The sequence below is a fragment of the Pan troglodytes genome, chromosome 6 (assembly GCF_028858775.2).
Source record: "Pan troglodytes isolate AG18354 chromosome 6, NHGRI_mPanTro3-v2.0_pri, whole genome shotgun sequence".
Taxonomy (NCBI): Eukaryota; Metazoa; Chordata; class Mammalia; order Primates; family Hominidae; genus Pan; species Pan troglodytes.
Genome location: NC_072404.2, coordinates 96,560,690 through 96,585,393, shown reverse-complemented (window position 1 = coordinate 96,585,393; position 24,704 = coordinate 96,560,690). Strand labels below are relative to the sequence as shown.

The 24,704-nt window shown below is 42.8% G+C and overlaps 3 protein-coding genes across 20 annotated transcripts in view; 1 reads left to right on the top strand and 2 right to left on the bottom strand.

Moving 5' to 3' along the window:
- The window catches only part of LOC134810623 (translation initiation factor IF-2), a 5,837-nt gene extending 5,799 nt beyond the window's left edge, over window positions 1-38 (bottom strand). The window contains exon 1 of the mRNA XM_063815934.1: window positions 18-38. Coding sequence (XP_063672004.1) covers window positions 18-38 — 21 coding nt within the window. The remainder of the gene's footprint in view (window positions 1-17) is intronic.
- The window catches only part of TMEM243 (transmembrane protein 243), a 24,200-nt gene extending 620 nt beyond the window's left edge, over window positions 1-23,580 (top strand). For 2 of the 4 annotated variants that reach the window (XM_009453482.5, XM_519179.9), the window contains exons 2-5: window positions 280-572; window positions 20,664-20,714; window positions 21,676-21,780; window positions 22,952-23,580. In XM_009453482.5, the coding sequence (XP_009451757.1) occupies window positions 495-572; window positions 20,664-20,714; window positions 21,676-21,780; window positions 22,952-23,074 (357 nt within the window). In that variant the 5' untranslated portion in view covers window positions 280-494 and the 3' untranslated portion in view covers window positions 23,075-23,580. Of the gene's footprint in view, window positions 1-279; window positions 573-20,663; window positions 20,715-21,675; window positions 22,031-22,951 lie in introns of those variants that run through there. The other 2 variants (XM_054687626.2, XM_054687627.2) reach the window with 1 other exon arrangement.
- Window positions 23,415-24,704, bottom strand: part of DMTF1 (cyclin D binding myb like transcription factor 1) — a 43,870-nt gene continuing 42,580 nt past the window's right edge. For all 15 annotated transcript variants that reach the window (XM_016945079.4, XM_016945078.4, XM_016945085.4 and 12 more), the window contains one exon: window positions 23,415-24,704. In XM_016945079.4, the coding sequence (XP_016800568.3) occupies window positions 24,595-24,704 (110 nt within the window). In that variant the 3' untranslated portion in view covers window positions 23,415-24,594.

Genomic DNA, 24,704 nt, shown 5'->3' with positions numbered 1-24,704 from the left:
AAGGAATACGTGCTTACCGTAGAAAATTGGGAAAACATGGGAAATTATTGTGTAAAAAATGGGGGGCGACGTGTGGGAGTCTCTCCCGGGGCGAGGGGACTGCGATTTGCTGTGCTAGCCGGGGGCGAGCGGCGGGCGGCGCTGCCCTGGCGGCCCAGAGGGGCGGAGAGCCACGCGGCGCCAAGGGCTGAGATTTGAGGAAGTGGGAGCTGCCCGGGCGGGGGCGTCCCGCTGAGAGTCTGCCACGCAGTGTTTGTTTCCTTTCACTTCCTGCGGCAGCTGCTCAAGATGAGGAGGTGCGCGGGGCCGGGGCGGAGCGGTCGCGTTCCCCGCGTGTGAGCCCCCACCCATCCCTGGCGCCAGCGCTTCCCCGACCACTCAGGTTCGGCTATGCGGGAGCCGTGAGGAGGAGGCTTGCAGTCGTGGACCTGAGACCTCGGGAGGTCATGCTGTCTTGCTTTTAAGTGGCTTGGGGAAAGTGAAGAAACCCCAAAATGGAGGACTTTGCTACCAGGACCTACGGCACCAGTGGCCTGGACAACAGACCTCTGTTTGGGGAGACGTCCGCCAAGGTGAGTGCGGATTGTGACTCCAGACTGGGATGGGGGGTGTGTCTGCCGCCTGCCCTCTGGCGGAGTCCGGGCTGCGTCTTTCTGCGGCTCCTAAAAGCACTTTTAGGGAGGAAGCTGGTTCTGCAATCCCGCTTCCCTCTCAAGATGTTTGCCCGGCCAATCGTCGCCTGCTTTGGGACATGGTTGGCTAAGAGCCTTGAAGGCTGGAGTGGAGAAAAGTTCAGAAAGTTCGGGGTTGTTGAAAGCCCTTCTGGGGAGTGCGGGAACCCCCTCCGGAGGGGAGGTTGATTTAGTGGTTGTACAGCTGCACCTCCAGCAGGAGTACTGACCCTCCAGAGACTTCAGGTGTGCGCCCAAAGCTTCCTGAGAGAGCCGAGAAGGGGTGCTTCTGATTCCTGTTTACATAGAACTCATAAGGGTTCATTGCTGAGCAGTGAAGCAGCCAAGCAAGGAAAGGGGAGAGGCTTGAGGTGAGGGGTTCTTGAATGATGGCCTCAATTCCAGGAAGTGATCAAGGGGTCCCTGAACCTGAACAGGCTACCGTACATTATTCTAGGCTTTAAAATGTTTAACACCTTTTAAAAAGGATTAATTATGTAATGTCTTGGGCCAACAATTGAGGAGAGATCTTTTTCTATCGTCAGCATTAACTTTCTGAGTAGTTTGGGCAAGATCTGCCTGGTTTATTTTTTCATCTAAAAGTGGCATTGGTTGGCTGGTCCCAGTGCAGTGGTGTTGACAACTAATTGATCATAGCCCGTTACAGATTTCTTTGTTCCTTCTCCAATCTCCTTGCTTCACTTGACTGGCCTAAAAGAAGGAAAAAAAAAAAAGTGGCATTGGTGGTCTTTGACCTCTGATAAAGTGCTTTCAACTCTCCAAAGGTAATGCACGTGTAGAGTCCAGAGCTTCCGGGATTTCTTAGTTTTGGCAGGAGCCCTCCAGCAGACAGGATAGGGAAGTGGTACACCTGGCAGTCTGGGGAATAGCCCTGAATTTGGAAGCTAAGAGGCTGCCACAGGACTACTTTATTTTTTAAACTCCACGTGGATTTTACTTTCTCTTCTCAAAATGTTTTAATATGAAAGCGTTTTAAACTCGATCTCCGGGAAGATGCACCTTGTTCATCTTGTGGCTTTGTATAATCCCAGCCCACAGTGCTCCTGGTTTGAGACGCATTCCTCCTCCAGTAGATGTTCCATCTTAGGCAAACTTTATTGACCATTATGTACTTGGCCCTGGGGAGCCAAGGAACCCTGTCAGGTGGAGAAAAAAAAACGTAGAAAAATGTGATGTGGTTGGATCTGTGCTACGACAGGGACATGTTAGGGTACAGACAAGAACTGGTTGCTTTTGTATGGGAAAGTTGTCCATCTGTCCCAAGAACAAAGAGTGCCTCCCCAGCGTGCTTCAGCACATAGATTGGGGTTCTGGGTGATCCAGACCTTTGACCTCTTTTAACTCATAGCTCTTGTAATTATAGAGGTAGATGACTTGGTGTAATGGACTTGTCCATTTATGCAGACACTTAGAAATATTGATGTTTTCTGAACAGCTTGGGCCAAAACGTCCAATGATTTCAGTTTCCTATTGCCCATGATCCATTTGAAACCCATTCAAGAATTTTACTATTCCAAATGTATCTTTTATTGCGTACTTACTTACTACAAGAATATATCACACTGGGATTATTTAGGAAACTTTAGGGCATTGTAATAATAGCTTCAGCTATTCAGAGAAAAAAGTTAATATATATTAATTCCTGATCTCTCAAAATTTCTCCCTTTAGCTCCCTCTGTGAAGTTGACAGGGTGATTGGACATAGATAAATTCTACAGAATGGAGAAGGGAGAGAGACCCCTGGTCTGAGGTGGGAGAAAACATGTATCTTATAAATGGAGATGCCACATCTGAGAGAGGAGAGGCCTCCATATGTGTTCACAGCAAATGAAGATTTGAGGGCCTGAGGAGAGTAAGGCCCAGGAATGGAGCCTCAATAGTGAAAGGGCAGGACACATTACAGTGGAGCCATTTCCACAGAGGCAGCAACTGCTAGAGCAGGATCCTGGGGACACTGAGAAACCCATCCCTTGCTCTTGTGTGTGGGTGTCTGCAGCTTGCTGTTTTACATGCCAGGAAACGACACAATAGCCACTTCACAGTGGAAACTTGCTGTTAGTGAACTACAAGTTCTGAGAACATCGAGAAAGAATAAAAGCCCAGTTCCTATCCTAGTCTCACAGGTGGTTTCCTGTGCATTTTGTAATCTTACTTGCTTTATGAGAACGGACACATATAGCCTCTCAACTTTAGGTGCAAGCTCTAAGGCAAAGAGAACTGAAGCTCAAAGAGCAGAGAAGAGTCTAGAGTATGTTTGTGTTTCCTCAGTGCCAGGCAACATGGTGGGCATTCAGCTTTCCCTTGTTTGATCATCAAATTCCTTTGTGAGATGGGTGTTCTTATTTCTGTTATACAACTAAGGAAGTGGAACCCTCAGAGACAGTTACGTGTTCAGTCATACAAGTAGTTTCCTCTGGTAATGCTTCACCAACTCCCTTTCATGAGTTGAATAGTGAAGTCAGTAATTAGGCAGTTTTTGCTTCTCAAAGCGCTCCAGACATCTGCATACCTGTTGCCCTTTCACAGAAAATAGGGGTTGAAGTGGTTTGCCCCAAGTCGTGAGGTGAGTGAGGGATAATGAAATCTATTATAGAACAATGACTATTAATATATAACTAAGTTGGCCTTGAGCAGCACCCTCTTGGGGAATCCCTGAAGGAACTTTTTTTGCCTTTATGGGTGCTGAGTGCACATAGTGATTTCAGTTACTGAAATTTGTTCAATCTTTAGCATGAAAATTGTTCATTCTAAGTTATTCCTATTTAGGAATAGCTTTACAGACATAGTCATGGAGAGAAAGGCAAAGTGAAACAGTTCTCTATTGTTCCATAAATATCTAAGGGATTTTTTTGTCTTTGAGGCAGTGTCTCACTTTGTAACTCACATCGGAGTGCAGTGGCCTGACCACGGTTCACTGCAGTCTCGACCTCCTGGGCTCAAGCAATTCCCCCACTTCAGCCTCCTGAGTAGCTGGGACTATAGGTGCCTTCTACCAAGCCTGGCTAACTTTTTTTTTTTTTTTTTGAGACGGAGTCTCACTCTGTTGCCCAGGCTGGAGTGCAGTGGTGCAATCTTGGCTCACTGCAAGCTCCACCTCCCAGGTTCATGCCATTCTCCTGCCTCAGCTTCCCAAGCAGCTGGGACTGCAGGCACCCGCCACCACACCTGGCTAATTTTTTTTGTATTTTTAGTAGAGATGGGGGTTTCACTGTGTTAGCCAGGATGGTCTTGATCTCCTGACCTCGTGATCTGCCCGCCTCGGCCTCCCAAAGTGCTGGGATTACAGGCGTGAGCCACCAAGCCTGGCCCTTTTTAATTTGTTGTAGAGATGGGGCTTCCTGTATTGCTCAGGCTGGTCTCAAACTAGTGGCCTCAAGCGATCCTCCTACCTCAGCCTCTCAAAGTTCTGAGATTATAAGCTTGAGCCATCGTGCCTGTACTAGGGATTATTGACAAAAAACAAAAGGTGTTCATCTTTTGTAAGAAACATAGACCTCATTCCTTGATACCTATGGAATTTTCATGTTAGGTTGGCTATCTTATGAATCCTAGTTTGAATGCCCAGATGCTTTTTACATCTTTTTTGAACCATTCCCAAGTTTTGTGCTATAGTACTTCTCTTTCAGGTGAAAAATATGGCACAGATACCAAGATGATAAGAAATATCTGAAGTTTCCAAGCCTGTGTTATGGCTTAGCATTTTCTAAAAGAGTGCTGTCCAGTAGAAATATGATGTGAGCAGCCATATATGTAATTTACATTTCTTAGTAGCCATATGAAAAAGTATAAAGAAACAAGTGAAATATTAATAATTTTATTTAACCCCTTATTTCCAAAATATTAATACTATCATTTCAACGTATCAATATTTAAAAAAAAAATTTTAACTAGGCATGGTGGCTCAGGCCTGTAATCCCAGCACTTTGGGAGGCTGAGGTGGGAGAATCACTTGAGCCCAGGATTTTGAAACCAGCCTGAGCAACAAAATGAGATCCTGTCACACACACAAAAAAAATTAGCTGGGCATGGTGGCACCCACCTGTGGTCCCAGCTGCAGGCTCGCACCACTGAACTCCAGCCTGGGTGACAGAACAAGACTCTATCTCAAACAGAAAACAAACTGAGATACTTTTACAATTTTTTTGTATGAAGCCTTTGAAATCCAGTATGTATTTTACATTAACAGCCCATCTGAATTCACGCTAGCCATGTTTCAGATGCTCAGTAACCACGTATGGCTAGTACAGGCTGATGTCCCAAATCCAAAATCCGAAATGCTCCAAAATCCAAAACTTCCTGAGCACTGACTTGATGCTACAAGTGGGAATTTCCACACAAAAGTACTTAACACAAACTTCATTTCATGCACAAAAATTTTAAAAATATAAAATTGTCTTCCAGGCTATGTGTGTAAGGTGTATATGAAACAAATTTTGTGCTTAGACTTGTGTCCCACCCCAAGATCTCATTATGTATATGTAAATATTCCAAAGCCCGAAAAAATATCTGAAATCAGAAACGCTTCTGGTCCCAAGCATTTTGGATAAGGGATACCCAACCATTTCAGACAGCTTAGTTTTAAAGCAGCTGAAATGTTATGGTGATTCCATAACCAAGTTTGTGAAACATTTTTCTTTGTTGTGGGACTTTGGAAGCTTTAATATGCCAATTTTCATTGTGACTGTAGTTGGTGAGGGTGGATGAGTAGCACTTTATAAACTGTTTAGGTGGTGTGGCCTTTTTAGCCCTAGCACAATGCCTTACTCAATTCTTAACTCCAGCTCCCTAGAGCATTCACTAGATACGTTTCTGCAGAATATACTTTGGGAAACATGGTTCAATGAATCACCTTCCTCTGCTTTTCCCTCCCATCCTGCCCCCTAGGGTAAACTAAAACCTGAAAATGTTCTCCCCTCTTCTGCCCACAACTACCTTTAAAAGTTTTCTTTAGTACAAGCTTTAGTACACAGTTTGGACAGTCTTTCCCACTGTCTTGTGTTAGAAGAGCACTAAATTATTCTCAGGGCTTGCGAGTCAGTCTTGATCTCAACTTGTTAGCTGGCTGTGGTATCATCTGAAGTCAGTTTCAGTCCATCTAGACTGGTGAAACTAGGAGGAGAGGGAGAGAATGGTTTTCTCGAGAAAGCAAAGCAGCATCCCATAGCTAGGGCAAATGGGAAAAGAAGGAACACTCTCCACTTGGTGCCATGTAGTGCAAACCAGTTTCTAAATCAGCCCACTCTGTGGGTGGTCACTGATCACAAAATAAGTGACTCATCCTCTAAGAAGGGTGGTGACAGTTCTTGCTCCTTTATTCCTTCTTGGATGTGATATATAAAGTCAATGATTTGGGGAGAAGATACATACACTGAATTCCTCAGTAGATACCATAGTGAGAGGGAGGCCCTCTGTGGAGGGGGCAAGTTTAGTGGGCTCTGAGGCTCAGATCTTTGGTTCCAAAGACAAAAGTATCTTCCTTTATCCCCATCCCCCCAATAAAAAAAAAAAGAAGAAGAAAACAAAGACGGTGAAAAGCAAGGGCTTTTTATGATTAGTGTTAGTCAAGCAATTCAAACTTGGAGCATTTGGCCTCTGCAAATAATCATGTAAGATTAGAGTTGCTACTTCATGCCATTTTTGTTGTCGCTTATTTAAGAACAAGGCTCAGTAGGGATGGTAATAAAATAATTTTAAAAAATGCAAAGAAGAGAAAAAGAATAAAGCTATGATTAAGATAGCTGGGTCTGTGCCAGCAGCCCCTTCCTCTGTCTTAGAGCTACCAATGCTATTCTCTGAGGAGTGCAGGCTTTAGTTTATTTCCTCTAGATAGAGCTTCTAGGTGATCAAGCACAGCTATTTCTCTCAAAGGAGGGTTAGTCACCCAAAGGTGAAACAGTTCTCTCCTCTCCTCTCATTCAGCCTGCCAAAACAACTTTGCCTCTTTTTGTGTGTGCTAGAAAAGTAATTAGGAAAAATAAATGCCATCACTTTTTCTTTAGTACTCTAAGTTTTCTCTCTTCCACCCCTAGATCAGTGGACTGTAATCTCTGGGTGTGGGGCCCAGGCACTGGTATTTCTGGAAGGTCCTCAGGGGATGCTGGTGCATAGGAAGGGTTGAGATGCATTGGCCTTACTCTTGCTCTGTGTAAGCCCAGTCCAGGCTAATACCTCTCCATGGACCCCTTCTTTTAGCTGCCTCTTTGCTCTTCATAAATGTCGTTCTCCTTTCTGCTGTGTCTTCTCTTCTCTAAATATCTGAATTCTGCTCAGTCTGATTCCCTACTTTAGAACCTTCCCTGTAATCCAGTCTCTTCTCACTTTCCTTCTGTGAGCCTGGCTGTCAAAGATATGCCCTGGCACTTACTCCTTGTGCTGTGAGGGACTTGTGTAGGTCTTGCCTCCTAACTATAGAATAAGCTCTTCTTTAATGATAGGTGCCAGTTTCCTCATTTTTGTAGCCTTTTTAGCCCTAGGGACAATGACTTACCAAGTTCTTGATTTCATGTATATTAAGTTTTAAGCAAAGTGAGAATTTAGCGTTATCAAAAAGTAACCTACATTCTTGGGACATTCTGAGCTCACAGTAGAAGGCAGGGACTGTTTAGAAACCTGGATATGCTAGATATCAAAACAGGAAGTGGTGCTTCAAGCTCTCATGCAATTAAAATCATTTTTCTCTTTCTTTTTCTTTCTGCTAAGTTGTATGTAGCAGAGGCCAGTAGTAAATAAAATATTGTATTAAAAAAAACTTAAACTGAGGTCTGGTCTCTCAGAAGCTGATGGTCTACTGAGTTTTCTCTGGATGTGATTTTTGCTGGTCTTTGGTAATATCCTTTGCTTACTGAATTGAGTCACTTTTTTCTTATAGTTGGCTCATAGGCTATGTATGGGTATAGTGACCATATTTTCTGAGTTGCTGAAGGGACATATGGGTGGATAAACCTCAGTGTCCCTGTGAGAATGGTGGAATGCATTTGAAATTGGGGCTGCCATAGAAATTGGGGCCAGGGTGTGAAGCCAGCTCAGCTCTCTCAGCTCTGAGGAGCTTGATCTCTCATTGGTAAGATTCCCCCTTAGACATGGTATAAATAGTGCAAATACCATATTAGCTGCCATTTACTGACCCTCTACTGAATGTCAGATACTATCTTGTAGGGGCTTTCTATGTATTCTCTTCTAATCCTTATTACGACTTCACATGGTAGACATTGTACAAATATGAAAACTAAGGCTTAAAAGTTGTAACTTTTAAAATACAGGTCCACATGTAGCAGTGGAGGTCATGTGTTTGGGAGAGAATCGAGTGTAAAAGTTGTAAAGGGTGGGTGTGCCCGAATTCTCATAAATGCTTTCTCTTGCACATCCTGTGCTCTCGGCACTGTTCAAAGTCTGGTGTTGCTTTGGGAAGTCTCAGAGCAGTAGTACCTATGGGTCATAATTCGCTGCGTCCTAGAGTTAGCCAGTGAGACAGAATGTCTCCTTGCTTTCCACCTGTGTGGCTGCTATACCTCTGGTTGTCTCTAGTGACAGTGCAAGGGGAAGCTCCTGTACAGTCAGAGCCATGCTGCTCTGAGGGACCCATATTAAATCCCTGGACACAGGGCCTGAGGTTTCTTTATTCAGCTGGGCTCAAAATAAACCTTCTCCCACATTTTGCATCCTCTCGTTATGCTTTTTCCTGGCCCCTTAGGCTTCTGACTGGGCCACTTACACAGCTTTCATGGTGGGAAGTTGTGATTTGGAAGAAGAGAAGCAAAGTCATTTCTGAGAATCAAACTTTTATTTATGGTATTGGGACCCTTAAGTTTGCTTGAGAAATGCAGAACTTTGGAGGCAAAATTGTAGTATGTGGCTCAAGGGTCTGAATCACTCAGTCCAGGTAAACAATGGTAGGAAGTAGCACCCTTTGGGCATTTAATACCTGCTCAATGTGTTGCCTTGCTCTTTCCCCATCCCAGGAGAAGACAATCACTGTCTTCAGTGGCCTGAGGAACTCGTGGGTAGGGAGGGTAAGGGATGAGTATAAAATGGGATTGAGCCTTTTATAAAAGGAAGAACAAAGTGCCTGGAGGTATTGTTCCTAGACCAAACTGAGGGTCGGGCTGCTATTTCTGGTGGCCCAATAATGAGATGCAGTTGAGGAGCTGAATGTTAATAGGTAAGACAATGGGGAAAATGTCCCCAGGGAATTTCAGAGAGCTTCACAGCAGCCCCCACACTACAGGCCCTGAGGCCTGTCAAGGAAAAATGGTTTTGTGGATCAGGTCCTGGACTCCAGTGCCCTGTGTCACAGCTGCTCCAGCTCCAGCTGTGGCTAAAAGGGGCCAAGATATAGCTTGAGCTGTTGCTTAAGAGGGTCCAAGCCCCAAACCTTGGTGGCTTCCACGTGCTGTTGGGTCTGTGGGTGCACAGAAGGCAAGAGTTTGGGAGCCTCCGCCTAGATTTCAGAGGATGTATGGAAATGCTTGGATGTCCAGAAGTCTGCTGCAAGGGGGAGCCGTTATGGATTGCATTGTATGCCTGGAAAAGCCACAGACACTCAGCGCCAGCCTGTGAAAACAGCTGTGGGGGCTGTACCCTGCAGAACCACAGGGCCATGTGGAGTTGCTCAAGGCCTTAGGAGCCCACTCCTTGCATTAGTGTGGCCTAGATGTGAAACATAGAGCCAAAGGAGGTTATTTTGGAACTTTAAGACTTAATGACTGCCCTGCTGGGTTTTAGACTTGCATGGGGCCTGTAGCCCCTTCATTTTGGCTGATTTCTCCCTTTTGGAATGGGTCTGTTTACCCAATGCCTGTAACCCCCATTGTATCTTGGAAGTAACTAACTTGTTTTTGATTTTACAGGCTCATAGGTGGAAGGGACTTGCCTTGTCTCAGATGAGACTTTGGACTTGGACTTTTGAGTTAATGCTGGAATGAGTTAAGACTTTGGGGGGACTGTTGGGAAGGCATGATTGGTTTTGAAATGTGAGAAGGACATGAGGTTTCGGAGGGCCCAGGGGCTGAATGACATGGTTTGGCTGTGTCCTTACCCAAATCTCATGTCAAATTGTAATCTCCACATGTTGAGGGGCAGGGAGGGACGTGATCAGGTCATGGGGGCAGTTTCTAATGGTTTAGCACCATCCCCAAGTGCTGTCTCATGAACGAGTTCTCATGACATCAGATGGTTTAAATGCATGTGGCAGTTCCCCGCTCCCACACGCTTCCCCGCTCCCGCCCTCCCCATCTGTCCCCCCTTCCCCTCCTCTGTCTCTCTGTCCCCTCCTCCCCCTCCTCTCTCTCTGTCCCCCCTCCCTCTCCTCTGTCTCTCTCTCTGTACCCCCTCCCCCTCCTCTGTCTCTCTCTGTCCCCCTCCCCTGTTTCTCTCTCACTGTCTCTCACTCTCTCACTGTCTCTCACTCTCTCACTGTCTCTCGCTCTCTCACTGTCTCTCGCTCTCTCACTGTCTCTCGCTCTCTCACTGTCTCTCGCTCTCTGTCTGTTGCTCTCTCACTGTCTCTCGCTCTCACTGTCTCGCTCTCACTGTCTCGCTCTCACTGTCTCTCGCTCTGTCTCTCGCTCTCACTGTGTCTCGCTCTGTGTCTCGCTCTCACTGTGTCTCGCTCTCGCTCTCTCTCGCTCTGTCTCTGTCTTTCTCGCTCTCTCACTATCTCAGTCTCTCTCACTGTCTCACTGTCTCTCTCACTGTCTCACTGTCTCTCTCACTGTCTCTCTCACTGTCTCTCTCACTCTCTCTCTCACTGTCTCTCTCTCACTGTCTCTCTCTCACTGTCTCTCTCTCACTGTCTCTCTCTCTGTCTTTCTCACTGTCTCTCTCTCACTGTCTCTCTCTCTCACTATCTCACTCTCTCACTGTCTCACTCTGTCTGTCTCACTGTCTCAATCTCTGTCTCACTCTCTTTCACTCTCGCTCTCTCACTCTTTCACTATGTCTTTCTCTCCCACCTCTCTCTCTTCCCCTCTTCTTCCCCCCTCTCAACCTCTTCTCCCCAGTCTCCCTCATTCCCACCCTTTCCCACCCCCTCATGCTGCCATGTAATATGTAGCTTGCTTCCCCTTCACATTCCACCATGATTGTAAGTTTCCTGAGGTCTCCCCAGCCATGTGGAACTGTTATTCAGTTAAACCTCTTTTCTTTATAAATTACCCAGTCTCAGGTAGTTCTTTCTAGTAGTGTGAGAATGGATGTAAAGGCTTCAAGGGTAGGACTGGGAACCTGAGGAAAGCTGGAGCTTCAAACCACTTCCCGGAGAGAAGCAGGGGCAGTCCACCCAAAATAAGAGGCCATGGAAATACAGTGAAGGCCCAGGTGAGGATAGAAAACATGAGTTTGTAGTAAGCCCAGTTAGTGTGTTATTTCAACTAATATTGATTATCTCTCCTGCTAGCCATCGTGGTTGGCAGAGGGATATGGCCAGGGCCATCACCCAGCCATACGGTGGCACCTTTGTACAATCGTTAGAGTATTTACACCCTGGGTAGTGGGAGCCCTCATAAACATGTGGCTTGGCTTTGTCTGAATTAGAAAAATGTGCTGTTGCCTCTGGGTAGATGCAGGCTGATGCCAGGCTGCAAAACTTGGAAAGTGCAACATTGGGCTGAACTTCAGCTATATAGCCATATATGGTGGCCCAAAATTCAACAGTGAACAAGGAAGACATGGTCCTTACCTTCCCAGACCTTCCAAGGTAGAGGAAGAGACAGAGGAGTAAACTGACATTTGTAGTTAGGATAGCTTAAAGACTTCAGAGCAAGGCCTATTGCTGCTATCTAGAAGTGGTTGGAGGTTTGGGGGTGACCTGGAGCTGGGTTTTCAAAGAAAGTATCAGAATTGTACCCTGCAAAGCACAGGGGCGGAGCCGCCCAAAACCATGGGAACCTACCTCTTGCATCAGCATGACCTGGGTATGAGACACTGGAGCTTTAAAAATTGACTGCCCTGCTGGTTTTTGGATTTGCATGGGGCCTGTAGCCCCTTTGTTTTGGCCAGTTTTTCTGATTTTGGAATGTGTGTATTTACCCAATGCCTATACTCCCATTGTATCTAGGAAGTAACTAACTTGCTTTTGATTTTACAGACTCATAGGTGGACTTGTCTCAGATGAGACTTCAGACTGTGGACTTTTGAGTTAATGCTGAAATGAGTTAAGACTTTGGGGGACTCTTGCAAAGGCATGATTGGTTTTGAAATGTGAGGACATGAGATTTGGGAGGGGCCAGGGATGAAATTATATGGTTTGGCTGTGTCTCTACCCAAATCTCCTCCTGAATTGTAGCTCCCATAATTCCCATGTGTTGTGGGAGGGACCCGGTGGGAGATGATTGAATCATGGGGTTGGTTTCCCCCATACTGTTCTTGTGGTGGTAAATAAGTCTCATGAGCTCTGGCTGAGTACACAGGGGCATGAGCTCTATTAGGATGCAGTTTGCTCATGTGGAACAGCTTCCCAGGGGTAGGATGTCTGACAGAGGAGGACACTTGAAGGTGTGAGGTCTAACCTGGAAATCGGATTGAGCACCTGGTAAGGGATGTGGGTCTATAGGACTCCCTGTCTGAGGAGAAAGACTTTTGTAGAATCACATAGAAAGTTTAGAAGTAACACCAAAAATGGAGTTCTCAATCTTCCTCCACCCTCTACCCTGCCTTCTCCCTCAAGAATGTAGTAGGGAATGTCTTCATGGCATTGTCCATCCAGGCTTTTGCTTTTCTGCAAGGACTTTTCTCTGTTTTGCCTTGCCCCTCTCTGGGAGTGTTGGGGAGCATTGCCGAAGGATTGATTTGTCAGCTGGAGTTCAGAGCTGTGATGCCTTATAAATCAGTCCTTGGTCCTGCCCTAGCAGAAGGTAACTGGGCTTCTACTCAGGAAAACGTGGACCTCAGAGATCCCCATTGTTTACCACTGATATTTCTTTGGGAACAACAGAGCCTAGCCTGGGAGGTATCTGTTAGGGTGTTGCACCTTTGTGGCTGGCAGACCGTGACCTGTTGGTCTGTAGGATCAGGCCACAGCTTCTGTGGTGCCATTGCATGCCTGCCCTGCAGCAGTGAGGCCCATTATGTTCCTATTGATAGGCCAGGCCCTAAGTGGTAAGATGAGATGAATGGTCTCTACTGGTTAGAGGCATTCTAAAGAAAATACCGTTGGCTATTTCTGCTTTGAGTCTTTCATTTAACAAACATTCATTGAGTGCTTACAGCGTGCCACACTGTCAAGAAGGAAAACAAGTGTAGTAGTTCCCACTAATTCACAGCTTCACTTTTGTAGGCTTCAGTTACCTGTGGTCAGCCATGGTCCAAAAATATTAAATGGAAAACTTCAGAAATAATTTGTAAGTTTTAAACTGTGCACTGTTCTATGTAATATGATTAACTCTCACTCTGTCCTGCTCCTGCTGGGGATGTGAATCATCCCTTTGTCCAGTAGATGCTACCTGCCTGTTAGTCACTTAGTAGCCATCTCTGTTATCTGATTGAAAAAACAGTATGTATAGGGTTTGGTACTATTTGTGGTTTCAGGCATCCACTGGTGGTCTTGGAGTGTATCCCCCGCTGGTAAGGGGGACTACTTGTAGACTGTCTTTCCCACCATTAACTGCCAGTGTGGGACACAAGCAATACATTTTGATGCAGTTAAGTGTAAAGACTGAGCAAAGTGATGTGGGTGCTCTGAGGGGAGGTGCCCAGGGTGGTGTCCAGAAAGGATTTACAGTGAAGTTGATAGTGTTGAGTTCTGAAGGATGATGATATGGTTTGGCTGTGTCCTCACCCAAATGTCATCTTGAATTTTAGCTCCCATAATTCCCACGTGTTGTGGGAGGGACCCGGTGGGAGATAATTGAATCATGGGGGCAGTTTCCCCCATACTGTTCTTGTGGTGGTGAATAAGTCTCATGAGATCTGATGATTTTATAAGGGGAAGCCCCTTTTGCTTGGCTCTCATTTTCTCTCTTGCCTGCCACCATGTAAGACGTTATCTTTTGCCTTCTGCCACTTGAAACTGTGAGTCCATTAAACCTCTTTTTCTTTATAAATTACCCAGTCTCAGGTATGTCTTTATCAGCAGTGTGAAAACGGGCTAATACATAAATTGGTACCAGGAGTGGGGTGCTGCTGTAAAGATATCCGAGAATGTGGAAGCGACTTTGGAACTGGGTAACAGGCAGGTTGGAACAGTTTGGAGGGCTCAGAAGAAGATAGGAAAAGTTTGGAACTTCCTAGAGACTTGGAGGACTCACAAGACAGGAAGATGTGGGAAAGTTTCCTTCCTAGAGACTTGTTGACTGGTTTTGACCAAATGCTGATAGTGATATGGACAATAAGGTTCACGCTGAGGTGGTCTCAGATGGAGATGAAGAACTTGTTGGGAACTGGAGTAAAGGTGACTCTTGTTATGTTTTAGCAAAGAGACTGGTGGCACTTTGCCCCAGCCCTAGAGATTTGTGGAACTTTGAACTTGAGGGAGATGAGTTAGGGTATCTGGCAGAAGAAATTTCTAAGCAGGAAAGCATTCAAGAGGTGACTTAGGTGCTGTTAAAAGCATTAAGTTTTAAAAGGGAAACACAGCATAAAAGTTTGGAAAATTTGCAGCCTGACAATGCAATAGAACAAAAAAAATTCCTAAGGAGAAAACTTGCAGCCTGACAATGAAATAGAAAAAAAAAAAAAAATTCCTGAGGAGAAATCTAAGTCAGCTGTGGAAATTTGCACAAGTAAGAGGAGCCAAATGTTAATCCCCAAGACAATGGGGAAAATGTCTCCAGGGCATGTCAGAGACCTTTGAGGCAGCCCCTCCCATCACAGGCCTAGAGGCCTAGGAGGATAAAATGGTTTTGTGGGCTGGGCCCAGGCCCCCCTCTGCTGTATGCCGCTTAGGGACTTGGTGCTCTGTGTCCCAGCAGCTCTAGCCATGGCTAAAAGGGGCCAAGGTACAGCTCAGGGCATGACTTCAGAGCTGCACGTGGTAACTTCTATGTGGTGTTGGGTCTGCAGGTGCGCAGAAGTCAAGAATTGAGGTTTGGGAACCTTTGCCTAGATTTTAGAGGACATACAGAAACACCTGGATGTCCAGGCAGAGGTTGCTGCAGGGCCGGGGCCCTCATGGAGAACCTCTGCTAGGGCAGCAAGGAAGGGAAATGTGGGGTTGAAGCTCCCATACAGAGTCCCCATGGGGCATTGCCTAGTGGAGCTGTGAGAAGGCCACCATCCTCCAGATGCCAGAATGGTAGATTCACCGAAACTTGCTCCATGTGCCTGGAAAAGCCACAGACACTCAAGGCCAGCCTGTAAAAGCAGCTGGGAGGGAGGCTGTACCCTGCAAAGCCACAGGGGCACAGCCACCCAAGACCATGGGAACCTACCTCTTGCATCAGCATGACCTGGATGTGAGACATTGGAGCTTTAAAAATTGACTGCCCTGCTGGTTTTTGGATTTGCATGGGGCCTGTAGCCCCTTTATTTTGGCCAGTTTTTCTGATTTGGAATGTGTGTATTTACCCAATGCCCGTACCCCCATTTTATCTAGGAAGTAACTAACATGCTTTTGATTTTACAGACTCATAGGTGGACTTGTCTCAGATGAGACTTCAGACTGTGGACTTTTGAGTTAATGCTGAAATGAGTTAAGACTTTGGGGGACTGTTGCAAAGGCATGATTGGTTTTGAAATGTGAGGACATGAGATTTGGGAGGGGCCAGGGATGAAATTGTGTGGTTTGGCTGTGTCTCCACCCAAATCTCCTCCTGAATTGTAGCTCCCATAATTCCCATGTGTTGTGGGAGGGACCTGGTGGGAGATGATTGAATCATGGGGACAGTTTCCCCCATACTGTTCTCGTGGTAGTGAATGAGTCTCACAAGATCTGATGATTTTATAAGGGGTTTCCCCCTTTTGCTTGGCTCTCATTTTCTCTCTTGCCTGCCATCATGTAAGACGTGCCTATCACTGTACGCCATGATTGTGAGGCTACCTCAGCTATGTGGAACTGTGAGTCCATTAAATCTCTTTTTCTTTACAAACTACCTGGTTTTGGGTATGTCTTTATCAGCAGTGTGGAAACTAATACAGATGAGTAGTCAAAATTGGGAGTAGCATTTTAACCATGCCAGAGCTTGGTTTTTTGGGAAATGAGTTGACATTATGCCTTTGGGATTTTTTTATGGACCAATATAAGAAATGATTGTGTATGAATTATCTATATTTTCTGTGTCCCTAGATTTGTTCCAACCCATGGGACAAATTCTTTTTAGAGCCAGGAGAATTTTGACTCTAATTATCCAGTATGCTTACTTTTATTATTAGTTAGAACTTAAAATTCTGTTGTACTTCCCACTTGGCTGTCAGAAATCTTCATACAAACATTTGCGTTTAAATGAGAAATGTTTTTTAAGACAATTTTTTTTTTTTTTTTTTTTTTAAGATTCTCATTTTATCCAGGCTGGAGTGCAGTGGCGTGATCCTTGCTCACTGCACCCTTGACCTCCTGGACTCAAGTGATCCTCCCACCTCAGCCTCCCAAGTAGCTGAGACTACAGGCACATGTCATCAAACCCAGATAATTTTTATATATTTTTTGTAGATACAAGGTCTCAGTATTTTTCCCAGGTTAGTCTTGAATCCCTGAACTCAAGTGATCCTCCCACCTTGGCCTCCCAAAGTGCTGGGATTACAGGTGTGAGCCACCATGACTGGCCTTTGTAGATTCTTTAGCTTTTTCCCCCCCACCATTCCACCATTCCCCAAAGCCTTTTCGAAATTTTGTCTTGGTCTTTTTATTGTTGGTTAGTTAGGTTAGGGTTTTATTATAGTAGCACATGCCCTTGAAATTCATTTTGGAAGTAGGCAAAACATTGCCATGGAAATGGAAGGCTGAATACAATGTTGCTTGTAAGCATTCCAAACTGTTTAGAACCAGGATATTTCCAGGGAGCTGAGGAGCTGAGGGCAGAGCTAGCTTTTGGTTATTTGGGATGTTATTGCCAGTTTCCTCCCAGGGCCATTGTTACCACCTGATCATTTGAGTTTTAGTTTCTCTAGCAGATGCTGGCTAATGACTGACCAGGCAAGTATAGGGGTTCTCTGGCTTTTAATCACTAGGGGATTAGTCCTTCTCTGGCCCAAGTGCAGTCTGGTGATTCAGAACCATAAAGTGTAAGAACTGAAAGGGACCAGGTATCATTTAGCCCAGTCTTCTCATCTGATAGAGTCAAATGGGTTAAAGAATCCTTTTGAGTTTACAAAGCTAGCTAGTGGCAGAATGAGATGAGAACCTTGGTTTCTAGACCGTGTTAAGGTCTGTATTTATTAGTTTAAGGACTGTTAGACCTTTTGAACTGTTCATTACACTTGTCTTTTGCAAACAGCATTGGATAGGAGATTTTTTGCCATTACCTAGCCGTGTGACCTTTGGCAAGTCAGTCTTCTGGAACCTAGTTACCCATTGGTAAATGGAGATAACATACTCCTTACTTGCTTTCCACCATTCCAGATACAAACCAGTTGCATATATCTCCATCTTTTTCTCTTTCCTCATTCTAAAGGAAGACAAAGACATGAATCCGTCAGGCCCAGGCTCTTCACTGTGCATTGCATTCCAGCTCTTTTCCTCTCAGCTCTCATGAAACTTGGTCAACAATCTCCATTTGTCCCACTGATTTTTTTTGTAACAGCAATGCTTTTGTTCTCCCATGGGTCTTTGTGGAATTCCTTTCATGAACCATCTTTCCTTTCCTTTTCATCTGCTAGTCTTCCTCAGGGTTTTGACTTCTCTGGTAGTCTCTCCTTGACTGTCCAAGATAGCTCACCTTCTGTCTTCTTAGTGCCCTCCTGAACTCTGGATAGTGTAAACTTCTGGAAGGTAGAGATGTTTTTATTCACTTTTGTATTTGCATCTGAATTATAGTAGATAATGTTTAAATGCATAAATATATGACTTACAAGATGATATAGGTGAAATCTCAACTATATATATACATGTATGTATGCACACAACGTCTGTCTTTATGTTCATGTATATATGAATTCAGACTATGTCTAAACCTGTTGCAGAATATTTTGTCTCTGGGAAGGAAATCCTAAATCTGTATCCTGTCCTCTCAGCAGGCAAGGATCCAGGCTAATTGCCATCCTTTGTCCTGTCAAGCTTCCTTGTGGAGTGAAAATAAGCCACAGTACAAGGTTTAAAATTCTGGTAGGAGAGACAAGTTATGGTAGGTAGAACTAGAGTGAAAATAAAACTGGGGAGGAGACAGAGCTAGTTTCTGTGAGAAATAATTGAGTTAATAGAGACTAGCTGTAGAAGTAGAAATAATGAGTTTCAATTTATTCCATAAACAGCAAAGTTTAAATGTATTACTCACTTTTCTCCATGTACTCTAGCTCCAATTTGGAGCATATTATTCCCCAAACTGTCCTTTGAAGTGTTAATTAACTAGCTATTTAATTATTCTCTATTATCCTCTTTGGAGATTGGGAGCTAGAAGAGCTGCTAAAACCCTGAAAAATAATCTCTAGGCCCAGGGAAGGAGCTGTACCCTGTGATTTGAACTTAATATTTAAAAATGGCTTATTTTAGACTAAACTTTAGAGCACAGCCTCTCCATTTTAAATGTGCACATAAATTACCAGATCCTGTTAAAACGCAGATTCTGATTCAGTTGGTCTCAGTGAGGCCTAAGATTCTGCATTTCTCGCAGTTCTCTCAGGTGAGGCCGATGTGCTGGTTCATAGACTACACTTTTGAGTAGCAAGTTTAAAACAGAGAGCATTAGAAGTAGGAGGGCTTCTGAAGTTAACTCTGCATACCTGAATTCACGGTTGATAGAAGGCCTTGGCTTGGAGAAAGAAAATATTCTGAGAAACACTTCTGCCATGTCCGAAATAGTTCATCCCATCTTGGGAATCCCAGAGGGGACCACTACATTATAACAATAACTGATATTCATGAAAATCTGTTGGAATTCTGTTCAGTGACTATCTAAAAGGTAGGCAGGAAAGTATTCATTAAAGTTTAGATATATTTTCATCAGGATGATTAAAATCAGTTATATGGAGAAATCCAACAATGTGGAACAAAGTCACCTATGAGGAAATCATTCTTGAAAGGTAAGCACAGTGTAGTACTTTGCTAATAGGCTTTTTGAGGTGTCATCTGCCACTTGACATCTTTGTCTAGACCAGCACTAGCACTCTAGGTTGTTCTTTGGGTGAGAAGCAAATAGGGAAAGGAGGCTTGGCATTGAATCTTGTCTTTATCACTTAATGGTATTGAGATCTTGGGAAAGTTCTCAGTTTCCCTGAGCCTGTTTTGCTACCTGTTAAACAGTCATATTACCATTTCATCCTAGAATTTTTAAAGAGAGGATTGGTGAATGTGCTTGGCATAGTTAATATCCTTTTACCATTATTTTTCTCCTACTTTGATCCTGGTAGGCAACTTGCTGTGTGTCATTTGGCAATTAGTGATATATTGGCTTGACTTCTATTGGTGGGGGCTGTTGTGAGGTATGCAGTGCTTTATTTTGGAAATCCCTGGCACTCAGAGAGCAGCAGATATTCTTGCTTCTCAAAAACAGTGGGGCTCCCATGGATTTTGTCTCTCTACACATTTTATGTTGTCCCATGTGGGAAGAAGTTAAAGTGAGCAGTGACTTGTCCCTGGGTCCCTTTCCTAACAAGTGGTCCTAAGTTCAGGCTCCTGTGTGCTGTGTAGGCTTCTCTAGCTGAGGTCGTGGTAAGATCTCTTCTGAGTCCTCTGGAGTTAGGGTGTGGCTGGAGTCCAGTATCTTTTGTTCTGTAACCTTTCAGTTGCAGTGGCCTTGGTCTGGAGAGTTGTGATTTGTCCTTGGTTAGATCACACACATCCAATACTTGGCTTTCTTACTCTTTCCCTCCCAATTTTGCCTGACTCTTAACTTCTGTGGGTTCTTATCCTTAAAAGGCGACTACTTGGAAATGAGAATTCGGTTGCTGCTCTGTGATTGTTCCTGTGTCCTTCCCATCTCTGAGGTTTTGTTTATTGGCGGCATGTTCCATATCCTGCCATTCTCTGCTCAGACCATTATCAAAACAACATTTAAGACGACTGATTCGTTAAAGACTCAGCTTTGACTTCTCAGAAGTAAGACTGCATGTCACTATCATACTTTACCTTTTTAGTAGTACCTGAAACTACTTCTAACCAGTGACCTGGATTTAGGAATCTCTGGTTTCAAAATTGCTTCTAACTTGTTATGACTCTTAGAAAATAATTTAACCACACTGGGCCTAAATTTACTTTAACCTGTAAAATTAGGATTGGATCAGTTTTTCAAACATTCTTTGTTGGTTGGGGTGGGATGGGAATGACAAGAAAGCTCAGTAGGTAGGTTCTTCATTCAACCAATATTTTGTTTATATACTAAAGCCCTTCACTATTAAATAACTTGGAAAAACTACTGGACTGGATGGTCTCTTAAGATTGCAAGTGCCAAGCCTTGGCACTCTAGGACCCATCCCTTTTAACAGCATCTATTTTTAGACTAGACAAGGATACCTAAGCTGTATTACAAATATAGTTCCAGACACATCATGGTACTCTACATCTAGTCCGGTTCCTGATACCTTTAACCAATGCTCTGGCCTGGCCATTCCTGCAGTGCCTGTCCTTCTCCTTTGGCTCATGCTATCCTCAGCAGCACATGCATTATTTGTAAGCCTCCCTTACCCATTTGATACTACCCAATCAAGACTCTAGTATAAATGTTCTGTCCCTTCAAGAAACCTTCCCCAGTTGGCCATTTTCCCAAAGTACATTTTCCACTCTTATGGCTCAGTACACTTTGCTTTGTCTGGTAGTTTTATGTGTAAAGCTCAGAGAAGGACTGGATCTTGGGTTTCTTTATTGTAAACCATCCAAATGCCTTGCATTGTACTATACTGAAGGTAACATGGATCCAAGTCATATGGCTTAAAAATTCTTTTCTCTTTCAGGATCGAATCATCAATTTAGTTGTTGGCAGCTTAACATCCTTATTGATTCTAGTAAGTATCCTCATTTTGTGCCTCACCCAGGCTCTTAGCCAGTTTTGAAAACTTTATCAATTATGGTTAACTTTCCAAAAGAAGCTAAATAAGTGCTTTTAATTTTATTACCACAAAATTGCAGTTGCTAATTGGAGTAGCTAATTTAATTCTGCCCCACCCCCAGGTTGAATATGTGAAATGGTACAAGTCAGACAACTTGGTTTTAAGATAATTGAGTTTACCATGTTTTGCCTAGTAAATTTGTAAAAATGTCAGTGGCTAGTAGCCACTTCCTTCTGTCATCTACCATAATTCCCCATTTCTATTTTGTTCCTAAAGAACATATCCATTACCCTTTGGTCAAGTTTTAAAAGATTTGGTCACAGTGTATAGTAGTTTTACTGTATACATCCTGTATACAGTATACATCTGGGAGCTATTACAATAAAATTTTTAAAAGCTGTATTTTCCATAGTTTGACATTTTTCTGGCACATTAAATTTAAGAGAATTTTTTTCCATGGCTTCTTAATGAAAAGATTGCATATAATGCTGCATCTGTTAGAAACAGAACTACACAACATTAGAAGTCTTTCAGTGTGTTTCATAATGTTATAGCAAAACCAGTTTTGATTATATTCATTTTGCTAGAAATATTTAAAATAACAAAATGGCTAGAACTTTTACCAGCAGAAACATTAATCCTGGGAGTGAGGTTTAGTTAATGAAGTTATTTTGGGATCAGCTAGTATTACTGATGTTTTCTCTCCTTTCATAAGTAAGGGAAAGTTTAGAAAAGAAGTACTAAAATAACTCGAACATATTTATAATTACTGTATTAACATTCTAGAAAGCAAACTTGGTGGCAGATGTAATTTTATAACATGAAGCATTTTGTAGTACTGTTGCCTAGACTCCAGTTGGTAATTACCAAGTCTTGGAATTACTGTTAAGGCCTTACATAATTTCTCTTCATACAGGTAACGCTGATAAGTGCTTTTGTTTTTCCTCAACTACCTCCAAAACCGTTGAATATATTCTTTGCTGTCTGCATCTCTTTGAGTAGTATTACTGCCTGCATACTTGTAAGTACTGTTGAGAATTTAAACAGTGTTCTTGAGGGTTTAAGATGCAATGCACAGGACAAAAATTTTCAGCCTTGGGTCTATACAAAAGGGTATCTCTTAATTATATCCTCATCCTCCCCCTAAAAGTATGTTAGAATTCTCAATAAAATCTGAGTCTTCTTTTCTCCTAAATCCCAAAGTTGTAACCCCAAAGAGAAATTCCACTCCCTTGATAGCTAAAAAAAAAAAAAAAAATTAGTGGAAAGACGTAGGTGGCCAAAGATTTTAATTTACTTAATTCATCTTCACTCAAGGACTACGTAAGGGCCAACAGTCTTTGGGAAATGCCAGTTACTGCTAAGGGAAGAGATAGAGCACTCTGGATTTAATTCTAATTATTACAAAATTAGTTTAATCTACATGTTTGTTTCCCAAAATGGAGGTATTAACACCAAAACCTCCTGGGAAATCTAAAGCTGCAGTTGTTGTAAAAATGTTTGATTTACTGCAAATGTTTCTTTTATGGTGAAGAAACAAAGATGGTGGTGGCTCCTCAGTGTTCATTCATTAGTTGGCTACATTGTTTCATGTTCCTTTAGAGGCAGAATCAAAAGAAAAAACAATTAATAGTAATTTGCTTATCTGAGTTAAAATTAATTAAACCAGGAGACATCTCCAAGTGTTCTCATTCACTGATCCTGCTATATACTCCCATGACCTGAAAAAGAACTAGCCCATCCCACTTTGGGAGCTTTCCTGTTCCCCTAGCTTGAAGCCTAAAGTGACTAACAAACAATGAACTAGTTTAATCCAAATATATTATGGAAGCCCTATTTTACAGTCTGAACCAACTGTATGAATCATGAGTCTAAATGTTGTCTTCCTTTTCTGTTAAGTAGTATGCCCAGGTATATGTTCTTGGATAGCTTGCCAGATGACTGGTGGAGTATATAGGTGTGAATATAGAGGAAAGTAAACTGAGAAAGTAGGAATAAGTATGATCTTGGATGTGGAAACTCAGAGTAAGAATTAAATTCTGGCTGTACTGATCTCAGGAATGTAGAGACCTCAGAATATGGAGAATGTCTGTCTCATTTAGGGGAATAAACAAATACTAATGAAATTTGAAATTGGTAGAGAAAATGTTATATTTTAAATTTTAATTTATAAACTTTAATTCTTCTTTTAGATCTACTGGTATCGACAAGGAGACTTAGAACCGAAATTTAGAAAGCTAATTTACTATATCATATTTTCTATCATCATGTTGTGTATATGTGCAAACCTGTACTTCCATGATGTGGGAAGGTGAGGCTGCCAAGGAGAAGTACTTACCAGGACTCTTCAAAATGATACATTAGGACAGTGAGTAATTTTTGGATAAGGTATGCTGAAGAATCTCCTGCAGAAGTCTGATACATGATTTTCATGTTAATTGTAAATGTTAATTCCCTCTTGCAAGGGAGACATACCCTAGATCACTTTGCTTTTTCTTTAAGGAGCTGATGTTGCACCTAAACATTCCAACCCTTAAAGCTAAGCACCTAAACATTCCAACCCTTAAAGCTAAAACAGCACAAAAAAATTTCACTTTTGAAATGAAATTTTTATAATTGTATGGCAAAAGGCTATGTAAAAACAAATCTTGCATCTTAAGACAAATATTCTTTTATTTCTGTCAAACTGAATATACAATTGTTCCCTAGGCAACCAACTTTTGCTTATAACTACAATTTAATTTCACGTTGACAAAACAGACAGTGAAAAGACAACTTTGTGAAGATCTAATTACAATAATAAATAAAATAATTTATACAAGGTTTTTTTTTTCTTGACTTTTCTATAGGGGTCATATTCATTAAAAAGCCCAAAAGGCTACCTTTGCCTTAACCCTTCTGTAGTACAGGAATGATTCTTAGATTTGTTTCCTTTTGTTATAGAAGCAAATATTGTTTTTTTAAAATTGCCTGAGATGAGAGGTTATATTGTACCCCACCAGCTAACACACTAAGTGGATGACAAACTATTCTCTCGGTAATTTATATAGCAAAACATCTAATAAATGGTCATGGTATCAAAGATAGGTAACATTACTTCCTTCCTCATTTAGTTTTATTTCAAAGTGCTAACTTTGTAAACTAATGACAGTGGTTTCTGAGGGGGTGAAAACTGCTTAGATTCTGGTGGGTTTTGTTACTATGCTTATCCATATTCCCTTTAAAAGTAACAAAAAACCTGTAGTGAATTTTAACTTTTAATGCTTTCCTGTTTACCCTGCCTAAATCAGCTCCCACTGCCAGCAATGGGTTAACCAAATGTAACCACCACAAGACCACCTCCTAGGTCTCTATACTTGTATGCTGGTCAAGTCTCAAACTTAGTCTTCTTGAAGATCAGAAGATCACTGGTAAGCTCTAGACCATGTTGAAAAGACTCATCTGAACTACAACCAGGCTTACTTGAGAGGAGACAGTGCCATGTCTGATCTTTAGAGAAACTGTACTTTAAACCACAGCAGTTAAGCTTTCGTGATTCTAAACTTTTCTTAGTGGCTGAAGTGAATGAAATTCCTTATTCCCATGTAACACTAAACAGGGATTTATGCTTAAAACTCCCAGCCTCCACTCAACTACATACTGTCATAAAACTCAACCTCAGATGATGTGTTTAAAGGAGGTAAAAAGTCATAGCAGCAACAATGTGTGTGGCTTAAGCACTGTGGCTATTTAAATTGGTAAATTAAGCCTCTTGGGGGTTGCTCCTATTTCTTTGAAGAGGTTGTAATTAACAGTGGGCCTTCTTTGCTTGAACTGCCTATTTCTAAGAATTATTCTAATGACAGTTTACCAAATCTTCGACATCCTTTGAATCTTCTGAAACAGGACTGCCCAAGGATGATCCAATGATATTTGATTCTTCCTGATGATGTTGGAGTATGGGAT